Below are 20,430 nucleotides of genomic sequence, written 5' to 3' on the forward strand. Positions count from 1 at the left end.
GACTGATGTGGGAGTGGGTTGTAACCACGTGTCTCAGAAGACAACGTATTTCCATTCTTGTTTAAAAAAAAAAAAAAAGTGGTATAGAACCGAGGATGGTTGGGACTTCTGATTTTCATAGATTTCATAGACATCAGGGCTGGAAGGGACCTTGAGAGATCATCGAGTCCAGCCCCCTGCCCAAAGGGCAGGAAGTCAGCTGGGGTCATAGGATCCCAGCAAGATAAGCATCCAATCTACTCTTGAAGGTGTTCAGTGTAGGTGCTTGAACCACCTCCGATGGCAGGCTGTTCCAGACCTTGGGGGCTCGGACGGTAAAGAAATTCTTCCTTATGTCCAGCCTGAAACGGTCTTGCAGGAGTTTGTGACCGTTTGACCTAGTCATCCCTTGGGGCGCTCTGGTGAACAAACGTTCCCCCAGATCCTGGTGGTCACCCCTGATAAACTTATAGGTGGCTAGGTGATTTATGCTTCCTCTCAGTCACAGCTGGCAAGTTCTGCTCCCTCTCCCCAGAGTGACATTTGCCCTGAGCTCTGTAGCCCAATCCTGAGTTTCATATCAACTTGGAGATGAGCACACCACTCACTAAGACTGCTTCCTTCAGCACACTGGGAAATATTTAGGACCAGCCATCTAGGCACTGTTCTACCATAAGCACTCCATGTTGGGAGGGGGGCACTGCCCCTCTAATTGTTCTCTTTAGTGAGGGAAAGAGTTTAGAGGTAGAATCATAGAGAATTAGGGTTGGAAGGGACCCCAGGAGGTTATCTAGTCCAACCCCCTGCTTTCAAAGCAGGATCATCCCAGCCAAAGCCAAAGCTTGAAAACCCCCAAGGGTGAAGATTGCACCACCTCTCTGAGCAACCTGTTCCAGTGTTTTACTACCCTCCTAGTGAGAAAATTCTTCGCAATATCTAACCTAAATGTCCCTTGCTACAACTTGAGACCATTGCTCCTTGTTCTGTCTTCTGCCACCACTGAGAACAGTCAAGCTCACTGAACAAAACCAGTCCTAGGACCAACTCCCGGGGCACTCTACTTGATACCAGCTGCCAACTACACATCGAGCCATTGAATAATACTCTCTGAGCCCAACGCTCCAGCCTGTTTTCTATCCACCTTACAGTCCATCCATCCAGCCCAAACCTCCTTAGCTGGCCTGGGAGAATGTTGTGGGAGACTATCAAAAGCCTTGCTAAAATCAGGATATACCACATCCACTGGTCTCCCCACATCCATAGTGCCAGTCATCTCATCATAGAAGGCAATCAGGTTGGTCAGGCATGACTTGCCCCTGAATGTTCCTAATCACATTTTTCTCCTCCAAGTGCTTAGGAATGGATTCCTTGAGGATCTGCTCCATGATTTTTCTAGGGACTGAGGTGAGGCTGACTGGTCTGTAGTTTCCTGGGTCCTCCTTTTTCCCTTTCTTAAACATGGGCACTATGTTTGCCCTTTTCCAGTCATCTGAGACCTCTCAGTTGCTGTGAGTTTTCAAAGATGATGGCCAGTGGCTCTGCAGTCACATCAGCAAAGTTCCTCAGCACCCTCAGGTCCATCCCATCTGACCCCATGGACTTGTACACATCCAGCTTTTCTAAATAGTCCCTAACCTGTTTTTTTCACAACTGAGGGCTGGTGACCTCCTTCCCAAACAGTATTGCCCAGTGCAGTAGTATGGGAGTTGACCTTTTCTGTGAAGACTGAGGCAAAAAAGGCATTGAGCACTTCAACCTTTTCTGCATCCTCTGTCACACGGTTGCCTTCCCCATTCAGTAAGGGACCCAAATTTTCCCTGATCCTCCTCTTGCTACTGACATACCTGTAGAAACCCTTCTTGTTACCCTTCAGATCCCTCACTAGCTGCAACTTCAGTTGTGCTTTGGCCTTCCTGACTTCATCCCTGCATGCAGGCGTTCAGCTCTTATTAGGGTTTTAAATACAGGAGTCAACTGAGAAGTTTCTAGCCTTCAAAGTTCAGAGATGTTCTGTACTTTATTTTGTACAAGATGCACAACAGTTCATCCTTTAAGAATGTGCATTGCATTGTTTGGAACGGGGGTACTCATCAGGTTTTTTTCTATTGAGTGAATTCTAAGAACATTTTCATACAGGCAGCCTTCTCTATACCTGTAACATATGGGATTCCGTGTATGCTTCGTCTTGCTTTTACCATAGGTTTAAAACATCTTACAGTTACTCTGTGTGTTGTCTTAAGTGTTAAAACTGCATCCCTTGTGTAAGGAGAGGATGAAAGGAAAGAAATGTCAATTCTGTTAATCATTTTTCATAACCGCAGCTCTGTGAAACTCAACCAGAAAAAAAAGTTTGGAAATTCCCAGTTTTTTTGCTAACAAATTTATGACCACATACATATCCCACTGGGCATAGAAATTTTCACTTTCAGTTCCCCGAACTTCACTCTTCTCATTGCCACTTTACCTCCTCTTACTTCCTTGAGCCAAATTCTGCCTTGTGGTATCCATGTAACCAAGCAGAAATTAGATGCGAGGGAACAGTAAGGAAGTATGATACAATGACCTAATAAAAGGGAAGAAGACAAAAAAAAAAAAGAGTTCATGCAATAAAATTCAACATATAATAACACTTAGAACACTTGTAATGCTCAGCAGCTGAGATCTGAAGTCTCCTTTTGCTTGGGCACAAGCACATAGCAAGAGTGAGTCCCTAGAAATTAAGGTTTCCATGACACCACCACAAACTGAATGCAGATATCCAGAATCCATGTCTAGGAGCCATCAAACTCCTTTTTCTATACCACCCAAGTTACAGTAATAACTTGTTTAAAAGTCCTTGTATGCTGATTTGAGTGGCCCCAGCCATGGGGTCTTGTGAGGACCTAAACAGCCCTCTCCTGTAGACTGTAGTTATGTACAGGCTAATAGGAGCTCTTCAGTTGCATTTTGAGATGGTGTCTTTGTCACAGCCATATTCAACAAGTATCATCTAAGATCAAAGGACTACTTTAGCAGTGCTTCTATCGCAGGCTGAGAGCTCTCCAGGAACAATGAGAACCCTTTAATTAAAGCCCCTTAAGTTTTTCTCAGCTTCTTATGGCCTGCTGTCCCTCTCCCCCATTTCTGCTGTTTTTCATGCATGTATAAAAATAACTTGTTCTCTGGCTGTATGTGGCATCCACAGAGGTCATCAGCTAAGGTTTTATGCGACATCACAGCCAAGGTGTTGAGAGCCATAAATGCCACAGAGAAAGCTGTGCACGAATCGCTGAGTGGAGATGACCAGTGTGATGTTGCTTCCCCCTTCCTCGGAGGGCAGCCTTCCGGTCTGAAAGATGGGAAAGAGGCAGCTGAAGCCTATCGAAAACTTGAAGAAAATGTAAGGCTCTGAAGTGCTTGCTGGAGTTACCAGACCATTAATAAGGAGGGCAGGAGCTTCTTGTGTGGGAATAAAAAATATCGGGGAACTATAAAGCTCATTGCTGTGAATGTCAGTGTTGAAAGGGAGACTTTAAACCATGGGTTTGAGAATTAGGAAATGCAGGGCTGGAATGGGAAATTGCTCCCAGCCTGCCCCAGCCACACAGTGAAAAATGGGAGGGAGCTCACAAGTTGGAGGTGAGGAAAGGGCTCTAAATAAAAAGGAGTGTTGCCTGATTTCAGTTCAGAGGTCGAGTCGTCACTACAAAGTTCTGCTGACTTCATCCCGGTACTCACTGCAAAGTTCTCTGAATGTGATGGGCTAGTGGAGGAGGAAAAGGTTGGGTTTGTTTTATAACCGGGAGTGGAATGACTAGTACATTGATCATATGTAGGAGGTAAGGAGTGGGAAGTGTGGTATGATCCCATGAATAGGTGAGTGCATGCAGTTCTTGGAAATGTATATTTTAACTACAAGGTAGTATCTTACATGCAGCTTTTTGTAATAAGTATGTCAGCGATTACTGCAATGGGACTCCTGCACTGGGAATGGCCCTTCCAAATCTCTGAGTCGCTTCTTTTGACCTCTGTAAATGTTCAGGGGCAGCGCTATGCCTGAGTGCTTGGGGACTGCCTTTAACAAAGTTCTGTATTTAGAAATATATCTTCTAGCAAACTGCATCTAATCAGTTGTCCAAGATAATTTGGCAGACACCTGCAGCTACAAAGGGCTAAAGTTTCTCAGAAATTCCACAGTCCTTCTGGTTTTTAATCAAAAGTCACATCTCAGGGAAAGCGGGACCCTCTGTATCAGTCACAAGTTTAATTGTTTCTAGGGTTGGAAGGGACCTGAGTAGATCATCTAGTCCGACCCCCTGCGATGGCAGGAAAGAGTACTGGGGTCAAACGACCCTGGCAAGGTGTTCATCTAACCTCCTCTTAAAGACCCCCAGGGTAGGAGCCTGCACCACTTCTCCTGGAAGTTGGTTCCAGATCCTAGCCGCCCTGACCGTGAAGTAGCGCCTCCTGATATCTAACCTAAACCTGCCCTCTGCCAGCTTGTGACTGTTATTCCTGGTCACTCCTGGCAGTGCTCAGGGGAACAGTGACTCCCCCAGTGCCTGCTGATCCCCCCTGACTAGTTTGTAACAGGCCACGAGATCCCCCCTCAGCCTTCTCTTTTGGAGACTGAACAGGTTCAGGTCCCGTAGCCTCTTCTCATAAGGCCTTACCTGCTGCCCCCGATCATCCGAGTGGCCCTCTTCTGGACCCTGTCCATGCTGTCCACATCCCTCTTGAAGTGTGGCGCCCAGAACTGGACGCAGTACTCCAGCTGCGGCCTGACCAGTGTCGCATAGAGGGGGAGGATCACCTCCTTGGACCTGCTTGAGATGCATCTGTGGATGCATGACAAGGTGCGGTTGGCCTTCCTGACTGCATCCCCACACTGCCAGCCCATGTTCATCTTAGAGTCAGTGATGACTTCAAGATCCTTTTCTGCCTCTGTACTGACAAGAGGGGAGTTCCCCAGCCTGTAGGTATGGTGCCGGTTGTTCCTCCCCTGGTGCATCACCTTGCTCTTGTCGGTGTTGAATCCCATCCTATTCTCATCCGCCCACCCCTGTAACCTGTCTAGGTCCAATTGTAGCCTACTCCTCCCTTCTAGCATGCCCACGTCCCCCCACATCTTAGTGTCATCAGTGAATTTGAACAGGGTGCTTTTTAACCCTTCATCCAAGTCACTGATGAAGATGTTGAAGTTAGCCCTCCCTCCCTGAGGACAGGGGATCCAGGTGATGGAGAAGTGAATTTTAATTACTGGTTTTGCTTTTTAAAACCATGCAGAGCATGGCTCAATAAAACTGTCAAGGACCAATAGGAGTAAGGTGGTGGCTAGAAGATAGTACTGGGAAGCACTCTTGAGGTCCTGTCCTGGTAGCTCTGTGTGGCTTTGGCTAAGACTCTTCTCTCATGCCTGTATCACTGGAATGTCATGAGAATGAATTGGTGCTTGCAAAGTGTTTGGGCTGGGATTTTTCAGGTGTCCGTCAGCAATTTGTGATTCTCAGGGCCCTGCTACATGTTCAAATTAAAGCTAGATAGAAATGAGCTATAGAGTTGTTGCACCTTTTCAAGTACTAACTTTATAGCTGGTTGCCTCTTTTTATAGTTGAATAATCATTTTTTATCATATGATAATTAGTTTGCACATGTGACTAATCTAAATTTATTGTGCAATTAACCAGTAAATTGTATAATATATGTAACATGTAGCAGGGTTCTCAGTGAATCAGTAGTCAAAATAATTGTAACAACTGAATAATTGTAGTTAGTTACAAAAGAACAGTGTTCTGATTTTTCAGCCAGCCATGATGCACATGGAACATTATTGCTCCCCACATTAAGATTTGCATTGATTTTTTTTACTGAGCCCACAGATGTTCAGAGTGTCCCCATGTATGTGTGAATTTCATGAGGCCCTTTCTTGACATCTAATTTCAGACATCACAGTGAGCAAGGAACACAAACCAGTGAGGGTTGGTTGGAACAAAAAACTGTTCATGGTGCCAAGATTATGTGAATATTTAGTGCAGGTATAGGAACTTCAGCCTTGGAGCTCTTCCTTTTTTTTTTTCTGAATACAAATTCATGTAACATCTTACACCATAAAACATCGTGGTTGATTCACATTTTGTGAGTGCGAAAGTAGAAACAACCCTTAAAGTCAGATGCAGAATGTGAGGGTTTATGAATATGAATTCAGAATTCACTATTCACTTGAAGCGTGCTCTTTGGAAACCTGATGGAAAACCAGATGAAATCACCAGAAATGGTCCTATTAACTCCAATCAACTTGAATCAAGCCCTGTTTTATCATTCTTGACAAAACGCTCGTTTAATAGCATATTCAATTAAAAGGGATGCAATCGGTGTCCTGTTCTTCCCCAGTAGGAGTTTAGGCAGCTGCTGCCAAAGTCTCAATTGAAGCGTGAGGTTGAGTAGCATGTTTTGTGCAATCATGTTGGTTATGTCTTCGCTGCAGACATGGCCCCATCCAGCAAGAAGAAAGTTGCCCCACTGCAAAACTCTTCTGGCACCAGACTCGTGTAACTGCATCCCAAGTGATCCTGTACTAACAAATCCATGCATCACACCCTGACTTCATTTATAGGTGTGCTTTCTTTGTCTTTCTCTCTCTCTCTTGCCTATGGTACTGCTGCTGTTGTTGCAGCTCTACTGCAGACAGGAGAGCATAATACTTTGTGTAAATAATTTCCAAGTGGAATTGCTCCTCACTAATGCACTGAGTTCTGAAGGCAAAAGCAAACAGCATTTGGCAGCAAGAACTCTAAATGAGAAAGTCATTAAGGAATTCAGTTCACAAATGACAAAGTGATTCATACCCAAATGACTTCTCTGCCTCTCTGTTTCTTTCCTGTCCACTGAACATAAAAATTGCATTTGAGATCCATTTACCTAGAGGATGTGTTTTACTTCCTCCCACTCAAAATTTTGTCAACTTCTAGCCAACCAGAAGCATGGGAGAAGAATTGTGGATCCTGTCTGTTCAAATCTTGTAGAAGCACAGAAGAAATGGAGTGTGCAAATATGGGGTTCAAATGCAGTGCAGAAGAAGGAAGGATTTACATAAAGTTTAGGCCAGGTGAAACTGTGGAATAGGGTTGAACTAACAATGCCCCTGGTTCTAGGTTCAAAGTAACTGTTGGTTAAAATGGGTAGTGATATTTTTTAAACACTTTTTATCTAGAAAGGGGCATTTCCAGGTATCTTCAATTAAACTTGTCACATTGCCCTGGTACAGACATTCACCAGCCTCCCAAGGTATTAAGTTTTGGTCCCACCACACTGCGCCTGTCTGCTCTTTACTTCCCCTGGTGTAAGTAGTTTCCAGCCCTGTCATTCTTCCCTCTCTGTGTGCCACAGGCCTATTTGTTGCATTTGGTTAATGTGGGTCTTAACACCACCACAAACATCTATAAACCCCCCTTAAAAAGGAAGGTTGCTGAGAATGCAACAACTGATTGCTTGGGACAAATAAAGAAAACAGGAACGGGAGCAAGAGTTACAGGCTCAAAACAAGGGATCCAGAGGGGGACACTGAGCCGAGCACACCAGCCAGCACCCACTGCCCCCTGAATAAATTGAGGGAGCCTGTGGATGCTGACCAATGAAACTCTGCTGGGAGATGTGAGTGGAGAAGTGACACTCTCCCAGGTTCCCTCTAGTTGCAGCCTCCTTCCTGGTCTTGTAGATGGCCAGGTTGGCCAGAGCCAGAAGGAGGTTGACAGGGGGTTCCAGGGCCTGGTGGGGCCACAGATAGGGGATACATAACAAAAGGTGTGGGGAGAAGTGCAGTGAGGAGGAGACCTATGTGACACAGGATACTGGGCAAGACGGACCCATGCTCTGGCCCTATAAATGGCAGTTCTTATGTTCTCTCAGGCATGCTCCCAAAACTTAGATGCTCAGTCCAAGATGTGGGATCTTGGAGCACAACCGTTCTAGGACCTGAGGACTAGTGTTAACCCCAGACCAAACTCCTCTGTAGTTTAAGCATACCTTTTCCCAGCACTACAAACTTGTGGACTCTCCAGGTTTATGATGCAGCTCTTTGGAAATGCATGAAAGCTGAAACAAACAGACACCAAAATAGAGGAAGGATTCCAGAAGTTGGTTTTTATTCTATTCTACAACATACATAGATGCTGACAAAACAATAAACAGCTGTTTGCATTTTCCTGCCTCAGGTTCCTCATATGTTCTTTGGGCCTACATTGTGCTCCTCTCGGGAGTTCAGGGTTTTTCTGCACGTGGCTTCTCTCCAAATTCTGGCATCACTCCCTGTGAAGTCACTTTCCGTCTTCCTTGGCTGGTCTATAAAGCCCCCTTGCTAAAAAATTGTACTCCAAAATGTATTAGCAGAACATAGGAGTGCTATGGAAGGGGACTCACGGATTAATGACACTTCGCACTCCCCAGATGAAGTGCCTTCAGTCTAACACTGCTCGTCACACGCAGGAGGATTGCGTAAATTGGTCTTCCCATCTCATTCCAGGTGTGCTACAGCAGGCCGTGGCAGCTTCACTTGTTCCTCAGAGTACCAGCCTCTTAGTCTTGATGTGTAATATGAAAGTCCTTGTTCAGGCATTGACATCACTAGATCAGCGCAAAAAGCTTTTGCCACTTTTCCCACTTAATGCTTGCTCTCAAAAGCAGGCAAGCTGAGGAAATGGCCCAATGTCTTAGAGGCAAAAAAAATCCTGCAATAATCAACCTGCGCTGACTGTTCAGCAAGACGGAAGTTTGAAATCAGATAGTACTGATCTCCCCAGTAGTTGCGGAGGCCATTTGTGGCTGCGACCATGGTAACCTGAGGACTGCCTACCTAGGCAAAAGAGAACAGCCTGCATCTACCTAGCAGGGGTTAGAGTGTGTAGACCTTGTAACAGATGATGCCTGACTGTGAGGTTGAGTCACACTGTGACTTTTTTCAGGTTTACATGACTGCTGGGAAGACATACGGGCTGGAGAAAATGCTGAGGGACGTAGAGGAACGTGCCCGTCACAGTGGGACCACTGATTCTGAATTGTCTGAGCTGGAGGACAAAGTGGCATCAGCAGCTGCACAGGTGCAGCATGCAGAGAGCGAGGTAATAGCTCTTGCCTGAAGACACATCTCATTGACTCAACAGAGATAGCAAACAGTCTTAAAATGGCATTCTACTGGGATCATGAAAAATAGCTGATCCACTGAGGCCAAGCTACTCAGTGCCTTGGCTTTGAATATTTCCTGGTTTCCAGTGACCTTAGTAAAAACACAAACCCTGAATGAGTGTTTCCTTTACATTGTCATGCTGCCCACCTGCTCACCTGTATGTGCATGCCTGTATACTTACTTGGGAAATTACATAAGTTTTTTTTTCTCTCTGAGGTGTCGGATATAGAGACTCGGATTGCAGCACTGAGTGCCGCTGGGATGACTGTTAAGCCAACAGAAAAAGCAAAGAAGAAGTCAAGTATGCCAGTGAGTTTCTGGTTGCAGAGGATGTATGGTATAAGGACCCAGCTTGCAGCTATGCTTGTTCTGCTGTGCTCTAGAGATGTTAAAGCCAGAGAGGACCCTTATGATCATTACCTTATCTGATCCTATAAGTAACCCAGACCCAAAAACCTCTCCCACTGACTTTAACCCAAGTACTGTGGACCAGAAAGGGCTATCTGGGAAGCATTCTGAAGCAGTCTTTTTCTCTCATCTAACACTTTGCCCATAAGACTCAAGCTTCTCCTTTCTTAAATCTAATTGCCAAGTTCCACAAAATGAAAATACCTAGTTGGTTGCTTGGGCCAGGTGAATTTTTCACTCCAGTAAAGAGCTTTTCCTCCCTGAATTGCAAAGCATCTTAAAGAAGTGATTTGGTATCATTATCCCTGCTGAGGCACAGGAAGTTGTAGTGATTTGGTCCCCTTCAAACAAGGATACAAACTTCCCCATACACTGTAGATCAAACAGTTACATTGGACAAGCAGCACAGATATTTGCAGAGTCCTGGACTGCTCTTTTTTGTGAATGCCACCCTTTCCATATCTCTAAGGAATAGATTTACTGTTTTCTCTCTATTTCCTCTGTGTTTGCCTTCTGTATGGGAGAAATGCCAGCCGGCCTCTTCCATTTCCCCCCTTCGTCTTATAAAGAAGATATTTATCTGACGATATCTGTCATTTCAGTATTCCACCCATTTAAAATTGGGATACCTTGGCCACCTTCTGAGAATCAGTCCATGCAGGGTGGTAGAAATTCATATTTTTAAAAGATACGTAGGTTTTTGCTGTTGTTTGTATTACAATAATGCGTAGAGCCCTCGCTTAAGATCAAGGCTTCCCTGCGGTAGTTGCTGTATATATGCATAGAAAGAAATAGGTCCTGCCTTACAGACCTCATATAGTAGTTTAAATAGACAAGACAAATGGAAGGAGGCCAGATGGAGGTGTAGTGACTTGCCCAAAGTCAGCCAGCTGGGTACTAGAAATCAACCTGTGGTTCCTGAGTCCTCCTTCAAGGTGCTGTCTACTAGATCAGCTGCCTCACCACTCTGAGCCCTGACAAACTGCTTAAGAAGCTCGGGAGTTTCCTTCATTGGAAGTTTGCAAGGAGAGGCTGGAGAGGCATCTGTCTGGGATGGTTTAGAAACAGTAAATACTGCATCTGTGCGGAGGCTTGGATTAGATGACTAGAGATCCCTGTCACCCCTATGATTCTAAGTCAGCATAAACTCACAGCTTGCTCAGAATCATCTTGGAGGTTGTACCAGCATGGAGCGCCAGTGCTGCAAATGTCCCAGATGCTCTAGTCAGCCCACAGGCATCAGAATCTATGTATTTTGCACTGAAGAAGTCATAGAAATCTTTGTCATTTCTTCTGTCTCTAGGTGTTTACTCTTCATTCTCCCAGGCATGGAAATAGTCAAGAGGATCAAAATATGAACTCCCCATCGGTAACATCACCAAATGATGTCAAAGTGAGTATTTGGGTAATCTGCTCTAGAAAGATATGGAAAGTCTTTATCCTCTCGGTTGCCTCTTTAAATATAATCTAAACTTTTGCTGACTGTGACCTCTGCTCTCTGAGTCTTCAAAGACCTGTGTGAAATGGATATAGGAATTTGACCCAATTCCTAGTGGGTACATGTCTACATCGCATGTTCATTACCATCAATAATTAGCAACTCTTGTTGGCAGTCTAGGCAGAAAGACCAGCAAGCCACTTCCATTGTACATAGAGAAGGTCTGATTCAGCAGTCCATTCCCAGTTACTGAAACATGTACGTAGGTGCACTGCTAAACAGGGATCAATTTATGCAATTGTGGAATTAGGGAAAAATTGATTCTGGCAATCTGGGCCAGAGAAATGTCAGTGAAAAGGAGCTGACACTATTGATAGAGGAAATCCCAGGTTACATCCATACTCTGGTCAAGAGGTGCAAGTGTATAGCATGTGCAGACATGCCCAGCCTAGTTTTAATCTAACTAGTTGCAGTACCAATAGTGGGAGACCTGTGGCATCACAGATTTCAGGTACTGTGTGAAACTCCAGGATCCCCGAGAAGACTTACAGCCTTGCCTCGATATTTTTGATACGGTGGCTGCACCACTATCAGTACCAGAGCTAGCTAAATCAAAGCTAACACAAGTATGTCTTCATGTGCTGAAGTTGTATCTTGTGATGTACCCTTAAATGTGGATGTGCCATCAGAATCCCTAGAGCCGTGAGTTTAGTAACTTATATGAGTGCTAAGTTATTTTCATTATGAATTTGCTCTAATGCATGCTGCCCTTTGGAGAATGCAGGCTTCTATATGGTTCCCACCTTTCTAATTATCCATCTGGCTGTCAAAAACACCATCTACCATAGGTGAAGACCATACCAGCAGACAGTACCAACCGGGATACAATGCTACAGCCTTACAGTTAGTCCAAAGAAGGATGAGAGAGTTGTCTTTCACATGGGATTTTGCTATTTAAAAGGATTAAACATTTTTTTTCTTTTCATTTTCTGTTTTTATCATGAACTAGCCAATTGCCCATCAAGAATGACAGGGGGGAGGAGAGGGGCAGAGGACTGGGATGGAGTGCCACCACCTAATGCCCCATGCTACTGCTGTTCTGCCTCTTGCAGGGACCGGGGTGGGGGAGCCAAGGTCAGCAGCACCGGTCCTTTGGTCCTGTCCTTGGCACAGCTTTGGAATCATGGCTCACGCTTGGAGCACTCTAATTGGCTGTTTCTGTCAGCCAATCAGAGTGCAAATAAAGCACTACAGACGTAGTTTTTTATATTAGAATTGTGGGAGCAGTAAGCTAATGAAAGTGGACTTCCTGCCAGTGCATGCTCAGCCGGCCTCTTTTGTCCTGAGTGGATGTATCATGAAGGGTTTGACATTAGTATTTTTCTTAAACACAGTGAAAAAGGTTAACTTTAAGTCTATCTACCACCCTCATTATATAGCATAAAGGGTTTGGCCACACCAACTGGCAACAAGTCCTTCTTTTTCTCTTACAGGTAATGTCCATGCCACAGGTATTACAGAAGAAATTTAACAGCTCTTTTGAAACTGCAGGTAAGACTTGTGTGCTCTGTCTGTGCCCAGGAAAGTGGTCAAGGTAGTATCATAGCTTGCAGAAGGTAATGTCCCATACTTGTAGTCATAGATCACCTCTCTCCTGCCCTCATCTGTTATTTTCAAGAAGGGATCATATACAGTGAGGGCAGTGGCAGGGTTTTAAGCAAGGGTTCTGTAGCATCTGAGAGACAGGTTTCATTCACGTCACTAATAGATTCTGTGTACAAAAACGAAAGGTGCTGCCTCCAGGCCAGGGAGCCAGGGAACAAAGTCTCCATCAGCAGCTAAGCTGAGTCTGAGACCAGATTTTAATTCTCTCATATACCAACATACATGTCATTGTGATGAAAGGTCCCTATCTCATAGACTGACCATAAGGAAATCCAGGACACTGCCTCCCTCCCCACCCCTCACCCTATGCTCTTACAAGGCAGCAGGAGCGGGGCAGTGTGCCGGGCAGGTGGCAGTGCCTGCCCACCCACCTGCGAGGTGCTCCACACCACTCCAAGTCCCAGCCAGACTGTGCCCTTCTCCCCTGCGTTTCTGGGACCCTCATTATAATTCTCAACAGTCGGCTAGGACCGACCTCTGAAATCTGGGACTGTCTCAATTAAACTGGGACATATGGTCACCCTGCTGTCTCACCAGTCTAAGGCCAGGACTGTCTGAGCAGGGTCCTAATTTCCCTCATAGCCCTAAGGAAATGCACATTGCTGAAATGCTCCCACCTCTTTTCATCCTCAGTATTTGCCACTCATCTCATATTCTTGATACAAGTCCACTTTTCAGTTGTTACCTTGCCACTTCTGGCCCATTATAATTCTGATCTGTCCAGGAGCCGTCACCTAGCCCTGCGCAGCCTAAACTACGTTACTGCACCTAAAAGAATTTCAAAGAAAATGAAAACCTGGAAGTTAACAGCAGTGGCCATACAATGATGAAGTCCTGGGCAGTGTTACATCCAACAGCCTTGGGCCAAAACCATTAGGAAATTACTTTTCTATTTCTTTCTTATCTTGATTCGTAAGCCCACAGGAGGAACTGAAGAAAAAACTGCTTTCCTTGGAGATAATAATGAATAGGAAAGAGAGAAGTAATCATTTAATGCAGAAAATGAATTACAGTTGCCTTTCTCCAATTAAAAACGAATGGCAAGGCCTGTTTCCTGAGTTCTGCTGACAGTGAGGTCCCTTGTCTTTGTTTCTGAGGAAGAGTCATCTGCTCTTCCCCTTAAAGGCAGCAAGATAAGCAGGGCTCTTCACCCTGAGCTTGCAGATAAAGTGATGGTGAAGTCAAAAGGACGTCAGGGTGTGTGTCTAATCCCTCCATCCACTCTGTATCTCGCCATATCTCCTTGCCATTTTTCCCACAGGGCAATGACATGCAAGCTCGCTCGGGGGAAATGGAGATTAGGAAAATTGGAAATAGGCCGAAGAGAATGGAAGATTATTTAGTGGTTGAGAAGTGTAACCCTGACACGTCAGGCTTGATAGTGATGTCAGGATCACACAGCAGGGGTTGGGTATGCCAAGGAAGTTTCCAGAACACGCCGTACCATTCAGTGCAGAGAGTTCAATAAGTGGAGTTAAACGGGGCTGTTTCATGTGGCTCCTTTAAGCTGCTTTGAAAATTAATAGTAATAATTAATGTGCCTTTTTGTGGATAGAGGCCCCTGGGCTGGGACAATCCACCTTCCAGACACAGTGTGTGTTACACCATTAAAATGGGACGAGCACAGCCTTTGTTTTAAGCAGCCCAGTCTCTTTAGAAGTCAGTGCAATGGGACCTGCTTCCATCAGGGCTCACTTTGGCCCTTTTTGTCCCTTTAACAATGAACTGGAATAATTAATCCGTGCATGCTGTCAATTGACCCCCCTGCCTCCAGACTAGGGGCTACACCCCTGGACTGTGTCGAGGCTCTGATGGGTCCACAGACTCTTAAGATGCCCTAACTGCAGCAGAAGATTTTCTATTTCTTGGATTCCTCCATAGCCCTTCAGTGCAGGGACCAGAACAGATCTGCGTGGGTGACATGCGTGGAGCACACTGTGCTCCCATGGCCCCTCCACTCCTCCAATGCATTAAGCACAGCTCCTTTCCCCCTTCCAAGAGATATTTGCAAATTCAGCTGGTAGCAGACACATGTAAGGCCATTAAGACTCAATGCCATGCATGTTTTGATTCAGGGAGGAGGAATCACAAATGCAGCATGTTGTCCAGTGATTCAAGTCCCTGTTTTCATAGTGTTAAATTTTTTGCGCAGAACGTTGTTTCACATTTTTTTCCTCATAGATTTTAAAAGAAAAACCCTTGATCACTTAAATGTATTATGTGATTAAGGGCAGGAAAGGGGTTTTGTAGAGATAGCTGGCCAGGCCTATATGCATTACTTTTTTGTGTCCTGTCTGCTTAGCTCAGTACCATAGCAAGGGGAGGGTGGGGGAAGGGGACGACCGCCCTGGGTGCTGAAGCGAAGGGGTGCCAACGGGCACTGTCCAGCCGGGGCAGGGCATGGGACAGAGCTGTGACCGGCTCCTCCAGGAGGACATGGGACGTGGGAGTTGGGGGAGGTGGCTCCAGCTGCTGTGTGCATTCCTGGGCAAGCATGGCGGGTGTGTGCCCCCCAGGTCTGTATGTGGAGTGAGGGCAGGCTGCCACTGCAGGCTTGCCCCAGGCACCAAACTTCCTTGCTACAGTATTGGCGTAGCTGGACAGTTCATACAAGTAGCCTCACTTGAGAACTATCCCAGCTGCAAAAGAACAGGCTGCCTTCTATTCCACTGCCAGCATTAACAGTATTACCCATTGCACAGTGGCCCCAGAGTATTTAATGACGAGGCAGACCCAGGCCAAACAGCTCGCCTTTTAGTCAGCATGTTGAGCGTGCAGTCACAGTTGCAGTGGCCTTAGTTTTTCCTTTATACCAGACATTTTAAGTGGTTCTGGACTGAAATAGTGCTTTTGCTGACTTCGGTGATAACCACAACCTTGCCACATGACAGGATCACCTAACAAACAGAAGAAAGTTGTGGACAAATGCAAAGGGGAGAAAAATCTCCATTTATAAAACTTTTGAACAAGAGTCTGAAAGTGACAAAATTTGAATTTTATGGGCCAGTACACTGCATTGACACCTGAGTAAATTGGATTGAAATGATTGCTAGATCACAATATAAGCATTTTATGAAACTTTGCCTTGGGTGCAAATGGCTGTACAAGTAGCCAGGTAAAAGAGGGCCCTATGCATCCAGGATAATTATTCTGTAAAGCCCACCAGTGGGGCACCTCGCATGTGCAGTGTTGCCATTTCAGGAATCTGTTTTGATTAAAGTATTAAGCCAGTCTCAAGATATGGAGACATCCTCCTGACTTGCTATATAGCATCTGTGAAGGTACTACTTAGATTCTTCTCTCATCATTTTTAAGGAAGGCTCATGCTGTGTTTCTGAATAGCAAAGTAGGGAAGTATAGAAATATAATACAGGAATCACTACTAGAATAATGAGTACTTAGGTGCTGGTTCTTTGCAGCCTAATGAACTGGCAGTCTATTTGTTTGAATTGTTAGCCCATTCATGAAATGTACAGAATGAATTGTGAATGAGGGTACTAGAAGAATGGGTAGCTTAGTATTTGAAGCCTCTGACAGATACAGAATAATAACTGGTTTGCATGCTATTGTTTGTCTTTAATACAAAGGGTCTAATTCTTTGATTTTATCCCATTGTAAATTGGAAGCCATTGGAATTATACTAGTGGAAAACTGCTGTAAGTAAGAAGTAGTCTAACAAAGCTATTTCCAAAAATCTGTGTATTTGTCCAGTCATCTAATTATGAAATAGGGCTATATTGCCAGTCTAAGTCATTTTATCTTGTGTTTTGTTTTGTTTTTTAAGGTGATGAATCTTTTGATAGACAGTCCTTTTACCGGGGCTCTTTGACACAAAGAAACCCCAACGGGAGGAGCAGGAGAGCAGAACGCATCTTTGCGGTAAATTTCCAGAAGCTACCTTATTACCTGGATAAAACTATTTAGAGGGGGTCAGTCTGCAAAATAATGAATCAGAGTAGGGCTCTGATTTTCTGGTCTTTCTGTCCTGCGTTCAGTCTGGGATTTGAGGGGGCATGGTAAAAAAGTGCCAACAGGTCTGCTCCACAGTGGGAGATGAATGGATCCCACTGAAGCACCCTGTTTTTCTCCTTTTTGCCTAAGATTCTACCTATCCTGGGGGCTTAAAGGTGGTATTAGGCTCTAAAGGGTTTGTACATTTAATCAAATAAACACATTAGCAAGAAAGCTGCAACACTGAATGTTAAATTAGACATAGCAGCAAAAGATGAGTTGTGTTAATTGAATTATGCCCTTTGATCAGAAAACTGGGAGTAGGAGGAATCTGAGAAGTACCTTTCAACAGCCCTGCTGTTAAATACTCAGCTTGCTGAATTCACTTTGAGTAAACAATGTTTCTTCACAAGGGTTGTTGACAAATGGACTTGCTAAGGAATACCTATGTTACTTTTAAATTCATACCATACCTTAATTGAAATAAACTTTCAAGTATAGCTAAGTCCTCTTACAATATGGTGCCCAAACTGGGAAACTCTCTACCAATTATTTTATGCCTCTAAATATTGGCATGGTGCCTGTGAGTCAGTCAAGTCAATGAATACACAGATGGGAATAGGTCTCTACAATACTGAAATCTGTGAGGGATCAGTAGGGCTCAGAGAATAGCACCCGTGCTTCTCAGATTCATTCTGCCCACCCTCAGCATGGCACATGTAACATGGGCATGCCAAGCTTAGAGCTAACCCTGTGATAGCCAAGTAAGCAGACTGTTCCAGAGGCATTGTGGGAGAACATGAGTTGATCTACAGTGGGTACATCCTCTACTAAAGTGGTGCTGGCAACTTCATCTGCCATCCTAGTGAAAGCTGTAATCAGAGCAACTCACTCATGAGTTGAGATTGTATGATGAGGGGAAAAGTAAAATGCATCCTGTAAACAGGAAGCAAATCCATATGCTTAGGTGGTCTTGCATGTTACATCATGGATCTCTAACATTTTCATTTCCCTGTTTTGGTGTTTGACAGAAGCCAGTGATGACCCATCGACCCTGAGAAAGGCAGATCCTCCCTACCCTGATGTTTTACTACTGCTGCAAGACCTCAGCTCAAAGCTTCACTTTTATTTCCCTTAATGCTTGCTTTTCCTTCTACTGCTCCCTTACCTGCAATGCCAGATGAAGGGAAGAAGCACTCCTGCACAGTGGGGAATCCTGTTCAGTTGTGTTTACAGAGCTCAGAGTTTCAGCCTCACTGCAAGAGAATGTGGGTCCAATTCTGAGTAAGACACCAACTGATTATTAACTGGCAAGTCTTCTGGGCTACAGAAGCTGGCAAAGCAGGCCCAAGAAGTGCACCATGTGCCCCGCTATCTCTTTTAAGAAGTTTTGATAGCTGTGACCCACAGACATTTGTTTGAACGTTTGGCTTAAAGAAACATTGTCAAGGTTGGTAAATGTGGGCCAAGTATGTGCCTGATGCATGCCTGATGGCTTCACAGAAGGAAAGAATTTGTCAGAGTGAGTTTTCACTCTAATATTGCTTTTCTATTGAGATGGTTCAATGAATGGAACCATATGCATTAAAGTGTTTTGGAGCAGATTTAAGCTGCATAGTTCCCATTGTCTTTAGTGGGAATCACCTGGCTAAAAAGTTGATTTGCAAATGTCCAGCATATTTGCAAAAGTCAGGCAATCCATGTTCTATCCATCTTTTCCCTGTGGGTATGTATTGTGCAGTGACAGAGACAGGAGTTGATTGTGTATGAAGTGTGTCTTGACTTACCAGTGCAATCCTTCGCTGAATATAACCACTTGAGGCCCAGCTATAAAATACAGACTGCAGGAAAGTTTATGACTTCTGGCAACTTGCAAACCAGCAGGATGGGAAAAGGGGTGATGTTGAGGTAAAGAATATATTCAGTGACTATTAATTCTGTTAGCCAGATACGTGAGTTACCTGCTCAACTGTGATGCACCATGAAATAAAAGGGTTAGCAGTAGGTCCTAGACCTGGATTTGGTGCTGAGTCACTTTGGACAAGTCATCTTCGCTGTGCTTGATTTTCCCCCACTAGTGAAATAGGTGATTTATCATGCTGACTTAACCCGGTAAAGTGCTTCAGTATGTAAATATAAAGCAATATTATCAACACCAAATAAAAAGGCCCCATAGAGGGATTATGCAGCTTTTTTTCCTCACTAGGAAAGCAGAGACAAGAAGGGTAACTGGGCTTCAATATTTTTGCTTAAAGAAGTGACCACTCAAGCTCCCATTTCACTCAAGTCCCATTAAAATCCATAGTGTTGAAGCACTTTGCTTAAGGAGACTTCTCAAAATTAGGGTTCAAGTTGCCAGGCAAGTACAGACCCTTAGGTAGTCTATGTTGGATCTGACATCTTTTGGGAAAAGTAACTGTCATAAAACGGTTTAGCCTAAACAAATGCCAGGCAAAATGGCAGGCAGTGCCATAGCCTCCTTACCCCTCCATCTGGAACATGAAATTCCTTCCTGTCTTTGAGTTTAATTTGCCTTCATCCAATAATGCCATTGGTCTCAAGTGCTTGTACAGCACCCTTCCCCTAACTTATAGGTGCAATTTGCTCTTACTATCTTGTTACTTCCAAGAGAGATTTGTCAAAAGATTTCTCTCTACATTTTCTAACCGGATCTTTTGGTGCACAGTCTTACCCTTGTGAGGGGGAAGTTCTGGTTGGATGAACTAGTCTTTCCCTCCACAACATAAAATCTAGATAGTGTCACCTGAAGCTGAAGCAAAAGCGGTGGAGGCCAAACCCACGGATGTAAGAAAAGAATTCTCCCACAGCAGCTCAAACAGAAGGGCTTGAGGCCATCCCAGTATTTTAAAATAAAATAATTAAAGAAAGAGCATGTGAATCCTCAGATTAGTCACACACTATTGTATGAGAGTTTGGTTGTGATTTGGGAGTCCCTAAACATATATAAATGTTCTGTGGTCACTGCGGAAGGTGGTCATGTAAAGAGCAGAAAACAGAAGGAAGTTATTCTTTTTCTAAGAAATTCTGCAATTTTAAAATATTTTGGTCCAAAATGTGACAGAATTAAAAATGAAATTTCTGTAAATTGAAATTCTGAAAAATACTTATTTCCAGTCAGTTATTTCATTAAAAATAAATACTTTTGTTTTGATTTTGCCCTTTAAAACTTGTTTAAAAATGTCTTTCTTTAAAGTAAATAGATGGTTTTTATTTCAAAATGTCTATTTGAAAGAAAACATCTAAATGTTCCACTCTAAAAGTGTAAAAAATAAGAAACTTTGATATTATCAAAACACTTCATTTGGGGGAGAGAAAACAAAACTCTGTCAAAATGGGCATGTTTTCTAATGTATTTTAATTTTGCCAAAAATGGCACTTTTCAATAAGTGGCAAGGATCTCTTAGGAAGATATCTTTTATTGGATCAGCTGTGTAGTTAGGATGGATTTAGACAAGCTTTTGAATGCCACACAATCTTCATCAGGTCTGACCAGAAAAAGCGAGGCACAGCATAGTAAAGAACAGTTGTGGCCACTTGTTTTGGTCCAGCATATTTATTTTCCTGGGTGTGGTAGCTGAAATGACTTCAGATGACTTTGTACCTGAAGTACCTATGTAATACAATTCACATAGAAGACATGTCTTATCTCATGTTCCCATTTAAAGTCCATAGTATCCAATTCCATTCTTACTAATACAACTTAAGCTGAGAGATGATTTCTCAAAAAGATGGTCTCTGACTAAGCTATGGTTCCATTTAATCAGTATAGGCCACTTAAAATTATTACACCTAGATGCATAGAAACTAACTT

General features: G+C 44.0%; 1 protein-coding gene across 8 annotated transcripts in view; it reads left to right on the forward strand.

Moving 5' to 3' along the window:
• The window catches only part of MLPH (melanophilin), an 84,487-nt gene extending 64,702 nt beyond the window's left edge, over positions 1-19,785 (forward strand). For 5 of the 8 annotated variants that reach the window (XM_090045017.1, XM_090045015.1, XM_090045018.1 and 2 more), the window contains 7 exons: positions 3,164-3,358; positions 8,916-9,071; positions 9,353-9,445; positions 10,848-10,937; positions 12,476-12,533; positions 16,432-16,526; positions 17,630-19,785. In XM_090045017.1, the coding sequence (XP_089901143.1) occupies positions 3,164-3,358; positions 8,916-9,071; positions 9,353-9,445; positions 10,848-10,937; positions 12,476-12,533; positions 16,432-16,526; positions 17,630-17,656 (714 nt within the window). In that variant the 3' untranslated portion in view covers positions 17,657-19,785. The remainder of the gene's footprint in view (positions 1-3,163; positions 3,359-8,915; positions 9,072-9,352; positions 9,446-10,847; positions 10,938-12,475; positions 12,534-16,431; positions 16,527-17,629) is intronic. The other 3 variants (XM_090045020.1, XM_090045019.1, XM_090045016.1) reach the window with 1 other exon arrangement.
• The last annotated feature ends 645 nt before the right edge of the window (positions 19,786-20,430 follow it).

The sequence above is a fragment of the Crocodylus siamensis genome, chromosome 4 (assembly GCF_052110815.1).
Source record: "Crocodylus siamensis isolate JL-2025a chromosome 4, ASM5211081v1, whole genome shotgun sequence".
Classification (NCBI taxonomy): domain Eukaryota; kingdom Metazoa; phylum Chordata; order Crocodylia; family Crocodylidae; genus Crocodylus; species Crocodylus siamensis.